The 16948-nt window shown below is 30.9% G+C and overlaps 3 protein-coding genes across 11 annotated transcripts in view; 2 read left to right on the forward strand and 1 right to left on the reverse strand.

Moving 5' to 3' along the window:
• The window catches only part of LOC105828610 (mitogen-activated protein kinase kinase kinase 13), a 29053-nt gene extending 26638 nt beyond the window's left edge, over nucleotides 1-2415 (forward strand). For all 9 annotated transcript variants that reach the window (XM_036293489.1, XM_012667054.3, XM_028191310.2 and 6 more), the window contains one exon: nucleotides 115-2415. In XM_036293489.1, the coding sequence (XP_036149382.1) occupies nucleotides 115-234 (120 nt within the window). In that variant the 3' untranslated portion in view covers nucleotides 235-2415. The remainder of the gene's footprint in view (nucleotides 1-114) is intronic.
• LOC105828611 (armadillo repeat-containing protein 1) lies at nucleotides 2403-5505 on the reverse strand. Its single transcript, XM_012667059.3, has 4 exons — nucleotides 4740-5505; nucleotides 4152-4487; nucleotides 3832-4041; nucleotides 2403-3708 (listed from the first exon to the last, which is right to left on the reverse strand). The coding sequence occupies exons 1-4, from the start codon at nucleotides 4860-4862 to the stop codon at nucleotides 3541-3543; spliced, it is 837 nt and encodes a 278-aa protein (XP_012522513.1). The 5' UTR covers nucleotides 4863-5505; the 3' UTR covers nucleotides 2403-3540.
• A 1435-nt stretch (nucleotides 5506-6940) lies between these two features.
• Nucleotides 6941-16015, forward strand: LOC105828612 (cationic amino acid transporter 4). Its single transcript, XM_012667060.3, has 9 exons — nucleotides 6941-7090; nucleotides 7754-7906; nucleotides 10474-10722; nucleotides 11398-11733; nucleotides 12418-12664; nucleotides 13054-13444; nucleotides 13656-13878; nucleotides 13968-14129; nucleotides 14251-16015. Exons 2-9 carry the CDS (start codon nucleotides 7765-7767, stop codon nucleotides 14376-14378), a joined length of 1878 nt encoding a protein of 625 aa, XP_012522514.1. The 5' UTR covers nucleotides 6941-7090; nucleotides 7754-7764; the 3' UTR covers nucleotides 14379-16015.
• The last annotated feature ends 933 nt before the right edge of the window (nucleotides 16016-16948 follow it).

The raw sequence follows: 16948 nt of genomic DNA on the forward strand, positions 1-16948 counted from the left end.
TAATTTTCTGTCATTTTTTTTCTAATTTATTCAGTTTTTTGCAAGTGGTAATCAAATTAAATTTCGTAAATAATATATTACAAATAATAAAATTAAAATGTATGTTTAACTTAGAGAAAGGAAATAGACGACGTTTCTGACACATCGAGTCAATCGGAAACGGACGAAGTCAGTGAAGTTACAATTGCATCTCAACCGGCGAACGGATCTATGAAGATGGAAAGCCGAATGTAGATTAATTATTAGTATAATTTTTATATCTGATTTATCATTGGTTTATAAGTTAGAGTTACTGCCTGAGTGAAATTGAATAATCATGTCATTCTTCATTCTGTAACTTATGTTGAATATTGTAGATATTTATCTATTCTATACATCTATATATGTATTTTATACATATATATGTATACACACACATACATAATGACATACATATATATATTTGCATCCACATCTCCATATATAAACACGTATACATATATTAAAAATATGTAATATTATTTAGGAAACAATTGATTCGGTATATAATTCAAGTCGAGATTTTCCTTAATTTTTTTTAACCTAATAATTTCCAAAAGTATTTTTCATCAATATTTAATTATATCATTTATATAAATTGCAAAAAGACAGATTAATATTGCTCAAGTTTGAGTTATTATACGCAATTTTTTATAGCATATACAACATGAAAACATGAGTGTAGTATAATTTTCATTCAACAAATCTAGATACTGCTTCGAAGGATATTATTTGCAAATGCAGTGATTACATTAATATTATTCGAAATAACTATGTACAACGGGCATTTTTATGCTTAACACTCACATTAACTTCGCTATAATTATCATTAATAAATGTATTGAGTTTGCTCGATGTACTGGGCAGAAATATCATGTATTTATTTCTTTCATGGCATCACATATTTCGTATTCACAGTTCTTTCTTCAAATACGCATATGTACTAGGTCACAAATTTGATTTCAAACTATGCATAACCATTGCCATAGAAATAAGTTTTTATTGTAAAAATGCAGGCAGCAACAACTCTTTAAATTCACGTTTCTCTACTTATGTATGTGTTTGTGTTTGACGAAATGAAAGGGCAGCTGTAAATATGTAAGATGCTTTCATAGTTATGAAAGCATCTGGCCGATGATATTATGTACATGCATAATTTGGGTGGAAGCCCAGACTTTTGTATAACACATAATGCACAACACATAAGAGAATCAATCAATCAGAATCGCCTATTTCCTTCCCCGGGATAGAAGTAAAGGCCTCTGATTGGCTTATTTTCTTATGCGTTATGTTCATACATTATGCAAAAGTCTATGATCTCGCTCTTTAAATGCATTCTCTTAAAAGAAAAGAACTTAATGAACTTCTCGAAACAGAATAAGAATGTACAACGTAACGTTAATGAATTTTATTATGACATAAGTGCCTATGGCAATTTGCATGCATCGACCGCGTCTAGTAAAAGTTAGAGAATTGATAATAATATGCAATTTAGTCTTTGAAGCATGTATTGAAAGATATTGTTGTACCTGTACGATCTTTTATATTTGCAATATATATGGATACGAAGATGTTAGGCAAAAATCGAAAAGTAAGGAAAAAATACAAAAATGTAAAACTCTCTTCCTTGGAAGCTATTGTATTTACAATAGAAGGGGTACATTGTACTGTCGTATATATTTTCCAAGCATGTGCTCATACGTAAGAAACTTAATTCTTTTTTTTTTTTTTACTTCACAGCCAACAAGAGTCAGAGAGCATAAGTCTACAGTGACTACTGTACTTATTGATTTCAGTCTAAGCATTTAATATATAGTTTAAGAAGTGAATTGTATTGCGCGAAATATAGTTAAACATGGTGCAGGTGGTTACACGAGTTTCAAAACGAAGCTCAAACAATAGCACTGGACTGCACGCGAACCTCATACTCATTCCGCGAGAACTATTGGTACTAATTAATTATTGTAAGTTGTATCTCTCTGTTTTACACGCGCTATCTACAAACTATTTCATTTACTTGATTACAGGAAAAAAATGTTTTGCATCCATCTATTGTACCTGCTTTGAAACTCAAATTGCCTTAATGACAATTATACATCTGTAATTGTAAATATAGACAATACAACAGGAACTTAGCGGATAAGCATAAAGAATAAGATAGAATAATAATTTCGATGTGCTCATCTGAACGAAATAATTTACGAGGCATATTATAAATAGAGAGAGTACTTTGTAGTAATCATACGTATTGTATCCATCATACTTATGCGAGTAGTTGCATAAATTGTTCCTTTTTGTGCAGTGGCAGCTAAAAATCTGACTAGTTCTATTATTATATAATAATAGAAGCAGTACACAAAATTTGTGTTATACATAAAATAAAGTTGATTTACACAACATTTTATATTTTTTCATTCTTTGTACAAATGCAAACAACATATATTGCATTATATTGAGATTACATGAATAGCTAAGATATAACAAGTTTCAAGAGAGAGTATCTTAAATATCATTTCTGAATAATTTCTTCAATGACTTTATACAATTGCTTTAAAATTGGTCATAAAATTCGAGTATTAACACGAATTATTTCGTTAATTACTTAAGAGAATTATTTATTATTTTTGCAAAAAGCGATTTATAAATACATCCACATAAATTTATAAACTGACAATTATCAAAGAAAATTATAGAAAAATTAAATATTAAAATTGTTTTTATTTAATTGCAAAAGCTGTATTATGATTTGAATGTCTCTTATATCACATATATTTAATATCTATACTTAATATAACATTTTTATATATTATAACCTTTTATAAGCTTTTTTATAAATCTCTCAATTATATTAATTATATATATTTATATATATATTGTATACATATAAGATCCTTTTTTTAATTAGGTCTTTAATGCATATATAGCACACACATAAAAATTTTCTTATTTACATATTAGCATATTAGAAATCGCTTAGAAGTCTCTGAGATTGAAATAGTTGGTATTGTGTGTATGTGTATGTATACATAATTATTTTATATATTTTAAGCCACAAGATAAAACATGCATAACTGTTAAAATACTAAAAATAAGAAAATTAATTATATATACACGTAAAACATATTTCTCTTGTTTTTACAAATATAGACATAAAAATTTAAAAGTCTATTTGTACATCTTTTTCATCAAAATAGATAAAGAGAACAAAATATTATTACAAGTAGTAAAACCAATTAAGTCGGTTACCTTTAATCATTGTGAATTATAAACATACTGATAGTAGTGTGAGATTCTTAAATAATCAAAATTAACTTTTATTATAGTACTTCTAAAAAGTTATTTTATATAAGTCTTTTTCTTTGATATATCTAATCTAAGATACTAATGGATACTCTATACACACGAATTGTTTCTAGCTCTTCTCTTTGAGGAGACAGATAAACAATTATTAATTTCAAATAAATAAAATTCTAATTGCAACAGTCACAAATATTACAAAGATCTCCGTTACCGTTAAAAACTCTACCAATAGAATGAGTTACTTAAAAACTCGGTGGTAGATTTGTACAGAGACGAAGCGCTTTGTTTTAAACCTGTAAATAGGGACACTACGCCTTCTTTATTATCCTCTTCTTCCTCCTCAGGTAAGTATTCAGGCAATCCCTCGCTATCGGTATCACCTTCTTGTATCTGAAAGATAGTGCATTCAACATGAAACACCGTACTCAAAATTTTATAAATAAAAATTATATTAAAATATAAAACATACAAAAATATAGATTATAAATTAATTTAAAAAAAATAATTTCTTACTAATTTCACAAGAAACTCTTGATTAAATTTGTTTTTTGTAACCAATCTCGCTTCCATATTATCTGCATGTCTCTCAATTGCTTCTGCAATCTGTTTCGCAGTGACATAACTCAAAGTGCGCATAGTCACACGCTGATGCTCCACGTCGACGACGAGCGAAACGAGACCTTCGATTCTTATCAATATCCCCTCCAACTCGGCACGAGTCTCCTAATTATTTCAATTATTTCATTATAATTTCCAATGTATCAGTATTTTTTACAATTATTTTGTCAGATATAAAAAGTATTAAACTAAAATAGACAATTGCATATACTTACTGGCAATAAACCTTGAACATGTAAAACTATTACATGCGTCCTTAACTTTTTGGGCTCTATAACTCGTCTGCAACGGCTGCGCAAGTTATATATAGGTGGTTTCATACGCTCTATGTCATCCTTGATGTGCTGCGCTCGACTGGCTACCTTTGGTTCGTCCAAGCTGTATCTGTTGATAACTGCCTCCAAGGATTCGCGCACACCAAAGGTAGATGTTATATGTATATAATTGTCTACATTCTTAACAAATATCTCCAGAATGTCCAGAGCTAAGGTAACCACATCTAAATCAGGTACTTCTAAGACATACGCTATATAAGATAAGACTGTCTTGTCCTACAACAAATCAAGTAATTAGATAATATGTTTTCAGTAAGCAAAGTATTAACAATTTGTCAGCAGATTACAGCAAAATATTACATGCTACTGTGCCAATTGAATTTTTCTTAATTTCTGTAATCAATTTATCAACAATGTATTCTATTAACTAATTACATTTCTGTTGACATACTGCTGACAAAATTTACAGCACACTTGGCAAAAATTTTAACAGATTCAGCTATTAGCTTATTCATTTGAGAACTTCACCTTTAGAATCGTGTCGTGATTCGCAAAATCGTCCGCGAGCTTCCTATAGGTTTGGAGGGTCTCCTGCAGCTCCCGCGGATCCACGTCCACCACATCCACGTCTACGGAATCCTCTCCATCCATCGTCCAAGAATGTGGTTACGTCGACATCAATGTTGAGATTCGTGCGCGATTTGCTCTAATGCGTTTCGCGAGCGCGAGAGCCACGGATCAGAGCATTTCAGCGCGGATCCTCGTCCCCATACTCCCCATTCTCGCGAGAAGGGCAATAAGGCGAATCCACCAGGCTTTCTCCAACCAGGCGTTATTACGTCGCAACGGTGCTATTAACCTGAGACTGACCCTTTCTAACCTCAGTCACTGAGAACTGAACGCCGAGGAGTCAGTCGTCGAATATTGCGATAAAAGGGCTTTTAGATCGCCACTTAGCATTCGATCAAAATCGATCGCGTTGCACGCACGCGAATTACCAATATCGATCAGTATCTTACAATATTATTAGCTCGGCGCCAAGGAAAAGGAACAGACGGACTAGTAAATTGTCGTCACTGGCTCGTCTTCACTCGTCTTGACTCGTCTTTTTGACGACCGCGCGTGGAATGTCATGTCATGAATTCCCGATTCTCAGGCTTGTAGCACCTTGTAGCACTCTAGGGTTTAAGAGCTCCTGTCACGTTTGCTCGTGTTTGTTCGAAATTTACGCTCACAGATTGTGGCGAGATGATAAACAAAGGTGCAATGTCAAGCGGAAATATGTGGGCGCGCGATGCTCCGGCGGGCGTGCGCGTTGTTATAGATTTGCATTAATTATAAATAATTAAAATCACAATTTTATTTGTACCAATATATGTATAAACAACGAAAGAGAATTTTAATAATAATAGAGTTTTTTTCGATTACAATAGAATTTTGATTTTTGTTATCTTCAATTGTTTTTTTCTGGTGCCTTGTCGATTTTTATAAAGCTTCAAATTTTCGCAATTCTGATTGGCAGATTTGATATTTTACAATAACAATTATATTTTGTCCGGTATAGATAATGTGAAAGAAAATTTATAATAAATATCTTGAAATTTATATATAATATTAATGCTCAGAATTTTGTTTTTTATGTTAAATATATCCTTGCGATACTTTTTGCGGATTTTTTAAACTTTGAATTTGTACAAGTCGCATATTTTACAATAGTTATAATTTTATAAATAAAATTAATACAAATAATGAAAGAGACGATTTGTAATAAATCAAGTTTTGAAACTAATATACTGCATATTTTGATTTTTAATTATACTTTATTTTGAAATATATATAAAACTTGGCAATTTTTTAAGTTTCACATTTTTGTAATTTGAATCCACTGATTTAAAATTCTTGAAATTATGACACCTAAAATTTTTTAACCAGTGTTATTTTTTTTAGATTTTCGTAATTTTCAGTAATTTATTTTTTTCAAATTTTAACTTTTATTCTTACATATATTTTAAACATTCCTAGAATTTTAATTATTGCCATCTTTCTACTGATTACGTTTTATTAATACACACACACTGTTAATTAAAAAAAAATTTTTTTTAATTAATTCCTCACAGATTTAGATAAAAAATATTCAAGTCTTGATAAGAAAACATAAAAATACAAAAGAAAAAATAATGTAAAGTAAAAATTACAGGACAAATATATTTAGAACTTTTTAAATCATTAATAAAACTCAAATATATTTTTGTGTTAAATAGAAATTTTAGAAACTCCCAAATGTGTGTAATTAGTGTAAATTAGAAATTTAGTAGATTTAACTGGAAAAGATATGAAAACTAGATTAATAAAGTCTGACAAAAAATTATGTCTATAAAGTACTGAAATAACCAGAAATTTATGATTAGACATTACATTTTTATATATGATTCATCGATCGGAAATATTTTTTCAACGATATTATTTAATGTATAAATAAAATTTTAATTATTATTCAATCTATAACATTATTCAATTCTCCCATTTGTTCTATGAACATAAGTTAACTTCTGTTCAACTTCACTTCTTATCTTTTTTCAGTCATCAGAAATTAATGTAAAATTAAATCAAAATTAAAGTTAATTACATCGATAGAATTTATATTAGTCTTGTTCCCCAGCTGTATTAATTAATATTAACAGCAATATTGCTTTTTAACATCTAGGACAATCCGAGACTGGCTTCCGATTGGCCGTCCACTGCGCACTCGCGGAAGCAATACATCCCTTATCCCTTCATATCACGAGTCATACGAGCCCCTCGGGCGTTTACTGTGGTTGCGTGGTTCGCCGTGGCACGTAATCGACAGTTTCCTCGTCGAATGTCCGTGTAATTAAAACGTAAGTGCGATCTGCCACGCTGTGAATTCATTCCCTGTATCCTGACGCGACCTCGGGATTGCCCTTTTTATCGATTGTCCGTTGTGGAAGTGCGTGCATGTACGCGTGACGTTCGACCAGCAGCTCGCTGCTGTCTCATCCACCGTGACATATTGGTATCCCGCGGAACACCATATGACAATTTTTTAATTATCGATTTTCATTTATTTTTACCTCGGAATGGCGATTCGCCACGCGTTTTAGCTGATCCGAGACTTTCTCTCAACAATTGAACTACGTTCGATTAAATTGGGATTTAATTTAACCCTCCGTCTTGTACACTGGCCCCAAAAACACTGGAACAAGCGAAACTTTTCACTTGTGCAACCACAAGACTGGTGATAGACGGACCTTGGCTCTCCTTTAATAAATGACCAAAATAATTATTAAAATTTAAAATATAGTCACTCAAGAATAATTAGGACTTTTTTCAGATTTTTTGCATGTATTTAACATTTAAAAAAAGGGACAGGACAAAAAGGGATCAGTGTACAGACCGTGTTAGTGAAAATAAGTATGCAGACGGAGGGTTAAAAAGCGCAATCGAATCTTTTTCTTTCTCCTCGACTCGATACGGGGTAACTAGGTTCATCGATAAGCCGGGAATTGGTAATCTCGTTTCAGAAGCTGTCACCATGCCATCGGTTCGCAGAATGATCCTGGGCCACGTTGTGTCCGGCGTGTACAACAAGATGAGCCGCCGTAAGAAGCTGGAGGGCGACCTGCTCGAGACCCCGATGAAAAGGTGTCTTTCCACCATCGACATCACGTTGCTCGGTGAGTGTACCTTCACGATCGCAACTCGAACAAGCCAACTTCGTGACCGCATTACAAAAAGCAAAAAAAAAAACATCTTCCGGATGATGCGATGTTTTTTACTCCGATGTAACTGTCTTTAAATGCAATGCATGCGAGCGACACGCGGCTTGCACGCGTTTCCATTATCGCGTTAATGATAAGCGTAAAGGTCCGGAATAGTTGCCTTGAGTAAAATATGTCGCGTTAGAAAACGGTACTGCACGGATTATTAATAAAAATATTAATAATAGTATATACTGTGCACAGGTGAAATTATATGCTCAAAATTAGCGTAGCTACGATAACTGCTTTTAAGTATTTTAAATACATAGCGGTCGATATGTTAATTTTGCAAGGTTTTGTAAACATACAGTAAACACTCTTTTTCTATTATTTAAATAGAAACTTTAACAAATTTGAAAATTATTATAAAGCTCTTGATTCCTCACTGCAGTCATATTGAATTTGTGACATCAGAAGCGAGAAGAGAAAGGATACATTGACAGTTCGATTTTTACGCTACTTGCAAGTAAAAATTAATTTAGATAACGTAACACGTAAGATTACTTTAATACACTTCTAAAATATGACGAATGCTATCCTTCTTTCTTGATAGTCAATACATAACTGTAAAATAAATAATACGAGGCTGATTTTTGTCTGTCGAGAAGAAAATATCTTCTTATGTGTATAATAATATCATTTCTTCCCTGTATCGCCTAATTCAATATGGCTGCAATAAGAGATCAGGAGTCTTAGCATATGAATAAATGAAGGAAATAAAAATTATAAGATACTGCTATTACTGCCAGTCAATATCCTAAATATTGCCGCACGTAAAATTATCTTTTGTGTGTTTCTTTCTATTCTATTTATGTGTGCATGTTTATGCAATGATTTTAGTTTAACATTAAATCATTTTAATACATTATCATACTTCTTATTTTAATATTATAATTAAAAAAGTAGCAGTAATTGGGACAGTTACCCTAATAGCACATGATATTATTCGAGTATTCTATGTCTACAATGTAAACAATTTTTGTAAAATTACAACTATAATAGTGGATAATTTTGAAACCCACTATAATAATTGTAAATTTTTATGTGTATGTAATTTTGTATATGAATTTTGTAATAATTTCTTAATTTGTTTTTTACACTTGTGTATACACTGTAAACAAATTTATTATAAATTAAATTATTTTTACTTGTATATGCAAAATTATAGACAAGAGAAAATTTACAACTATTACAGTTGGTCTTAAAATTACTCACTATTATAGTTGTAATTTTACAATAATTTTTTACAGTGTATACTATGAATGTACATACTGTATATAATGTACTGAGAACATTCTTTTAATGTATTTTATAATATATTATTTGTATATTGTTAGAATGTACTTTTGTCGTATTTAAATCAGTATTTTTTTTTTCATATATGCTTAGAATTTTCTTTTGAGTTACGCAATCTAAGGATCTTTTCGTGCTAAAGGTCAATGTTTATTTTTAGCATTAAAAAATCTAGCATAAGAAATGAACCACTGATATTTTTTAAAGTGTATTTTTAAACGGTTTTTTTGTTTTTTAATTGATAAATTGCTTTTTTTAAACTCAATTTTTTATTTTAATACATATAATTAATTTTATAGTTTTAGATTCAAAATATATAATTTAAAAAATCTTATTTAATTACTCATGTAATCTTACAAAAAATGTGTAAATATCAGCGTATGTATATTTACAATATTTTACCAATTTTTTAAAGATATTTTGCTGTACGATGACATTTATAACATTAGTTTATGAAACATATTTAAAATGTTAATAATTTCATATATACCTATTTTATACATATACATTTAATTATGTACAAAATAAATCTTGTTATTTAAAATATTTAAATAAATAATAATGTATAAATAAACGTTACAAGCTTTTGTAAAATAAACACAAATTTTTAATCTAATAAAATATATATGCATTAAAATGCTGCTTACTTATTAAAAAATGTTTTTAAGACGAGTATTCTCACATTTTATTCATTATTATAAGAAAGTAATTCAGCATTTTTTTAATTTTTAATTTTTAAATAAAATGATCAGAGTTGCTATCAACAGTTAAAATTATGAAAAATGATAACGTAACAACTCTTATTTTATTTAATAATTTAAAACAATACTGTTTTATTTTCTTATAATTATGAACAAAATAAAAGGCTGCCCAAGTTAATTTTTTTTGTTAAACAGGCAACGTTATAATATACATACAATATATTGGTTATTTACACGTTTAGCATTCTATAAATGTGAAGAGTACATACTACAAGATATTCTGAGTATATACTAAAAAAATGGAAAAAGTATATATATGAATATTCTCAGTATGATAAGAATATCATAGTATTTCAGATATTCTCAGAATATCAACAATATATCTTTTATGATATTCTTTGAACCTATTTCAGTATATCTTTGTGCTGTTAGGGTATTAAGTAACATAATTAACCACAATCCGACCTGCAAGACGAATCGGGTTTTCAGGTGTGGGTCATATGGTCGGGGCCGGGATTTACGTGTTGACGGGAACGGTCGCGCGCGATACAGCTGGACCCGGAGTAATCTTCAGCTTCCTCGTGGCCGGTTTTGCTTCCATTTTGGCGGCGCTTTGTTACGCTGAGCTAGCCGCCCGTGTGCCGAAGGCGGGCAGTGCGTACGTCTACACTTACGTCTCCGTTGGCGAATTTTTGGCCTTTATTGTAGGATGGAACCTTATCTTGGAGCACATGATCGGTATGAACTTCTCTCTTTTTTTGTAGAGAACCTACAGGATTAAATACTAACAAGAAGTAAAAAATTTACATAAAATAGCCTTTTTCCTACACACAAGAAAATATATTTTTATGCTAAAAAAAGCAGTTTCTCATTTTTAATTTTCTTTTTTTGTAAGTAACGTTTATCTTTGCAAAGAATATTTTCTTAATGAAGAGTTTTAAAAAATGAATACGAGTAAGAATATAAAATTAACTTAATTCTGTGTACACACAGACAAATGTGTACTTGAATTAAATAAATATTACTTATTTTAAATAATTCAAGTTCATATATCCGCAAATCTATCGTAGATTCATCATAAGTAAGAAATTTATTCAAAATATACTCTAAATCCCAATAATTTAATACATTAATTAAGAATATTAAGTTAAAATAAAAATTTGATTTATTTATTACTTTAACTTTTCTTTAATTTAACAATATTCTTTACTGAAGATAACCATTATTTATTATAAGAAAGAAAGTAAATTAAAAAATCCCTTTTCTTTGTAGTAGAATAAATATTTTTCTGTGTGTAATCTTCGAAACAATAATGCCTTCTTAAACATAGTCAGATATTAAATTAATTAACAATAAAGAGGAAAATTAAATCAGACGGATAATTAACAAGAGCTTTTTATACGCGCTAATTAGGCGCGGCATCTGTGGCGAGAGCTTGGAGCGGATACGTGGATTCATTGGTAGGCGGTGCAATTAGCAATTACACTCGCGATGTGATGGGTGAATGGACCATGGGAGAGCCGCTGGGAGCCGTTCCGGATGTCCTGGCTAGCGGATTATGCCTGATCTATGCATTACTCTTGGGAGTAGGAGTGAAGACCTCGGCGACGGTGAATTCGGTGCTGACTATCGTCAACCTCATGGTGATGGGACTGGTTGTCGTTTTGGGTATTTACTACGCGGACCTTACAAACTGGAGCAGCCAGAACGGTGGTCTTCTGCCGTACGGTTTTAATGGCATAATCAGAGGTGAGTTATTTCGAATAGACTGATTAAACAAACTCGACAAAAAATACAGGTACTCCTTAAGTTACGACGGAGTTATATTATGATTCAAGTTCTGGTTGTAAATCGAATCGATCATAAGACGAATAAAAATTATTCTATTACTAAAGATGATTATAAACTGTGTATGATTGTAGACCTCTATTTAGGAATTAACAAAACAATATGTTTTTAAGATAAATATCAATATAATATTCACTATTAATATTTAATTGAAAACAAATTAACTTCAATAAATGGTTAAAAAACAATACTACTTCTTAAAAATATAACTCCTAATATAACATTTAATATTGTAAATTTAATTTAGACCACTGATTAACGAGTGCTTAATCGGCTTCATTATAATCCACTAGTTTATTTTTAATCGATATTAGCAATAATTGGTTGTAAGTCTGAAAAATCGAAAGTCAATGTAGACGTAAGTAAGGGAATACCTGTAGAAATGTGTGGATTTGTGGTATCGCTAAATTCTCGCGATTTTGCATGGGGAAATCACGGAGTAAGCGCTTATTATAATCATTTAATCCGATAATTATACGAACGTAATAGAAATTATATACAAGGGAATTAATTTATATTATTATTCTACACACATGTGTTTGCTGATTGAAATGAAGGTTCATGGGTCCTTAACTCGTTATTCAGGTGCGGCTACGTGTTTCTATGCCTACGTTGGTTTCGATTCGATCGCGACTGCCGGGGAAGAGGCTCGCGATCCAGGACGGAGTATTCCGGTGGCGACATTACTCTCGATGGCGATAGTAACTGTTGGATACATGTTGGTAAGCGGCGCCTTAACGCTGGTCGTACCGTATTGGCGTATTAATCCTACCGCCGCTCTTCCGGAAGCATTCTCATCCAGAGGTATCCCGTGGGCTAAATATGTGATAAGGTAAATATTTATTTTCCTGTGATTCTTCTCAATAAATTTATATATACATACACACGCATAGAACCTTTTAATAATAAAAATAAAAATAAGCACGGTAGGGGATATCGATTTTCTTCTTTCATCTTTTTTTCATTCTGTAACGATGCCAAGAGATTTAACAAATAAGTTGCAGTGTATTAAAGTTAAAAATACTATGGTGACGTAAGAATAAATAACATACTGTTGAATAAATAATGTAATACAGTAATGTTAAAACGATATTATGACACATAATATGTTAATGAAATTTCTTCTTCCTTTTTTTCTTAAAAGTAGTATAACTTTATCTTTGGCGATATATTCAATTTCTTAAAATTAAAATTTCTACTAAATGGTCTCTGTTTATGCAGCGTGGGTGCCCTTTGCGGAATGACTACGACTCTCTTCGGATCCCTATTCTCTCTCCCGAGGACAATGTACTCCATGGCAAGCGATGGTCTGTTATTCGGCTTCCTCGGTCACATCAGCGAGCGTACGCAAGTGCCGGTGTGCAATCTCATCATAAGTGGATTCCTCAGTGCCTTAATCGCTCTACTGTTCGATCTCCAGCATTTGGTGGAGTTTATGTCGATCGGGACTCTGCTCGCGTACACCATCGTGGCGGTCAGCGTTATCCTCCTGAGGTATCTGCCTGAGCAACAGCCGTCCAATCAATTCGACGTCAGTACACCGTGCAGTAATTGTTCCTCGCCATCCACGGAGGAAGCGGACTCCAGCAGCATCGCGTCTGTCAAGTCCGAAGTGAGTGAGCTTTCATTAAAATTACGATACCTCAGTTGAGAGATGCGCACATATATATACACATATTGTTGCAAAATATTTTATTTCTGTAAAAAATATACATTCCGAAGTATCTGCAATAATTCACCCTAATACAACATTAAGCAAGCAATTTTCAATTTTTTTTAAGCAAATATATATTATTAATATAATATCGTTTATATCACGATAGCTGCTATGCGAAGGATCTGGCAGGTTCAAGCCGCGATACGCCTGGATGGAATACTTATTGCAAGACTACGACACTCGACATGTCATAATCGCTTGTCTGCTTATCTACACGATAACCTGCGCTTTCCTTAGCACCTTTATGATAGTAGCATTCGAAATGACAATAGAGTTGGTGAAGAGCGATTACTTCCTTGCAGCGATCTATGTTCCTCTACCCATTGCATGTAAGAGTTTATCTCAATTTTTTTTTCATTTTGAGGTGATAAAAGGAATATGTTGCGTTCAACTGCATTTGTTTATTGCCTGCTCGCAGGTCTTTTCGTAATTAACGCTCACAGGCAAAATCCACCCACTGGGAAATTCCGAGTACCGCTGGTACCTGTAATACCGGCGTTGAGCATCCTTTTCAACATGGCTCTGATAATGCACCTGTCTTCAATGACGTGGCTACGGTTTCTCGTATGGATGATAATCGGTACGTAGCAATCATGTATTATTTATATAAATAAAATGTGAATTTTAAACGCAAAAACTATACATTATGTATTTCATTGAATCTCAATTTCTCTAATTTTCTTCTTGATTTTTTTTTCCAGGAATGATGGTCTACTTTCTATACGGCATCCATTATAGTAAAGAAGCCGCCGCCACTCCAAATTCATATTCCGTCTTAATGGCTACTTCAGAAGCCGAGAAAGGTACAAAGTGGGGATCTACATTATGAGTCAGTTCGAAGAATGACAAAACACCTATTCTGAGCGACAAGGAACTCGTTGACTAGAAATAAGTCATACATATTTATCAATTGTTTTCCTTATTCAATGCTCGCCAGTGGAGCCGCGGAAGTAGAGTTCAAATTTTAAAATTAAAACATTACGATCAACAACGAAATATTGTACATAAAACTGTATGCAAAGCGAATTATAACGCAGGTCATTATAACGCTAATGCAACAGAATGCAAGACACTAATCTTTAACAGTTTTTTATTATTAATTTTGATGTACTAATGTACATTTGACTATGCCACGATATATTATTGTTTTATGTGTAAAAATTATTTTGTATTTTTCATTTATATTCAACACTTTTTCTACTTCGGCCACTCCACTTTACATGTTGCTTGAAATTCAAAGTTTATGGAATATATTTTGTAAATATTGATCCTTAGAAAACTTCTTGACTCGTGCAAGTTTTGAAGTTTTTTCGGAAAAGTTTTGTCTGGTACAAAAAATTATTTTTGGTACTTAGCTTTATCCGACTAATTACAACAGTGATTCCTATCATTTAAGATTATATTTTTACTTTTTAACATGATCAACGAAACATTATCGTTCTTTTCTTTTTAGATTATTATTATTATATAGTCGTAAGATCAAAGGACGTGTGTTTTACGAAATATTGTTTCGTAAATATATTTGATGTTTGTATTTAATGAAGAGAAAGATAATTTTTTTGGTTTATTTATTATATGTATATTTTATTACGCACAAATTTAATCGTCGATGAAAATTGCCATTTCTTTCATTTCGCGTAGTTTTATTTTAGCATAAATATTGATTACGACAGTGATAAAAAGTATTCTTTCCATGGTCATGACAAAAATGACAAAACTTATATTTTATTTTATCAGTTATATTAGAGTTTACTAAATACTTGCGTAACTTTATGTAAATGATTCGTACGATCGAATCTACAATTGCATCTTGAAAATGGGTAGATGTATTGCAAAAATTAAGAATTTATGAATCTCACAATAGACTCATTCTTACTACAATAATTGTGATTAAATTTATATATATATATATATATTAATTTGTATATATGTTAAAATGTGTATTATTAATTCTCTTAATTCACTAGTCGATTTATAAAATTAGTAAAGTTGCGAAAGAATAATTAGAGCGCAATACGTTTTGCAGAAGATTTATTATGATACCAAAAATGTTATATCTATAATATATGTATATATACTCTTTGCGTGATAAAGTATTATCGTTTATTATCTATCATTTATGTGTGTATTATACACACACATATTGTGCAACAAATATAATTATATGGTGTTACGTGAAAAGTATACATATGAAGATATACGTAATATCAGTGTATTATCGAATTAAGATTTACAAAACAAGAGGCAAATTTAAACGACACAGTTTAGTTGGATTTATTTATTAAGAGTCATTTATATCCTTTTAATGTAAAAATAAATGATAAATATAGTTTAGTAATGCAATCTCCAAAGTAATGTACAAATAATAATATATTCCACAATTGATGATTATTATTGTATTTAAGATGCGTCTTATATGAAATGAGAAATCTCGAACAGAGACATTATTAACAAACAATTAAAAAAGCTCAATTTATTTATTTACAAAAATATTTCTTATCGAGTGATTCTCTGTACCAATTCATCTTATTAGTCATTTTGATACTGTCATTGATATTAGTCATTTTAATACTGTAGTGATACTTATTAGTCACAATTTATATCTACATGCATTAATAATTTATAGAAATTATGCATGTAGATGTAAATTGTACGAAATCGAAAGTTTAAACTTTACAGTAATACAAAGTTTAAATCCCTTACAGTGATACAAATGCAATACACTCGCGCAATTAATTCTTCTTGTTATAGTAGTTTATCCTCGATATTGTTCTCATGCAGTACATTAAAGAGATCCTAAAGGCGTTTGTTTTACTGACATCTTTTTAAATAAACTAAAATTTTTTAATTAGCTTTATAAAATCATAAAAGTCTTTTACAGAATTACGTACATAGTACGCACAAAAATATAGAGAAAAACGGTCGAGTTCATATCAAAAACAAAAAAAATTATTTATGGTCTATTTCTACCAACGTAGATTAACTTTAATCTTAGTTTAACTTATTTGTTATTTCATTCTAGTTCCAAAATTAGAAAAAGATAAAGAGTAAACTAAACCGTTTTGTTAATTGTAAGTATTATATAAATTAGTATAAATTCAGTATAAATAGAACGGAAGTGTCAGTATAGCTACACGTATAAGTACATAATAATATATTTTAATTACAGGAACCATGCAGAATTTATTCAAGGAATAGAAAGAGAACATTATACAAATCATCATGCAAATTCAGGTAATATATATACCTACAATATGTCTACAATCTGATAAGTGCATAAAAAAATTAATAAGATGAAAAGGGGAACGTGAGAGGAAGAAAAAGCTGGAAGCCTTTAAGAAAAAACCTGCTTTTAAAGTTGGTGTTGTTCATAATTCTTTTTATTCCTCACTAATTAAT

This window comes from Monomorium pharaonis, chromosome 11 (genome assembly GCF_013373865.1).
Source record: "Monomorium pharaonis isolate MP-MQ-018 chromosome 11, ASM1337386v2, whole genome shotgun sequence".
Taxonomy (NCBI): Eukaryota; Metazoa; Arthropoda; class Insecta; order Hymenoptera; family Formicidae; genus Monomorium; species Monomorium pharaonis.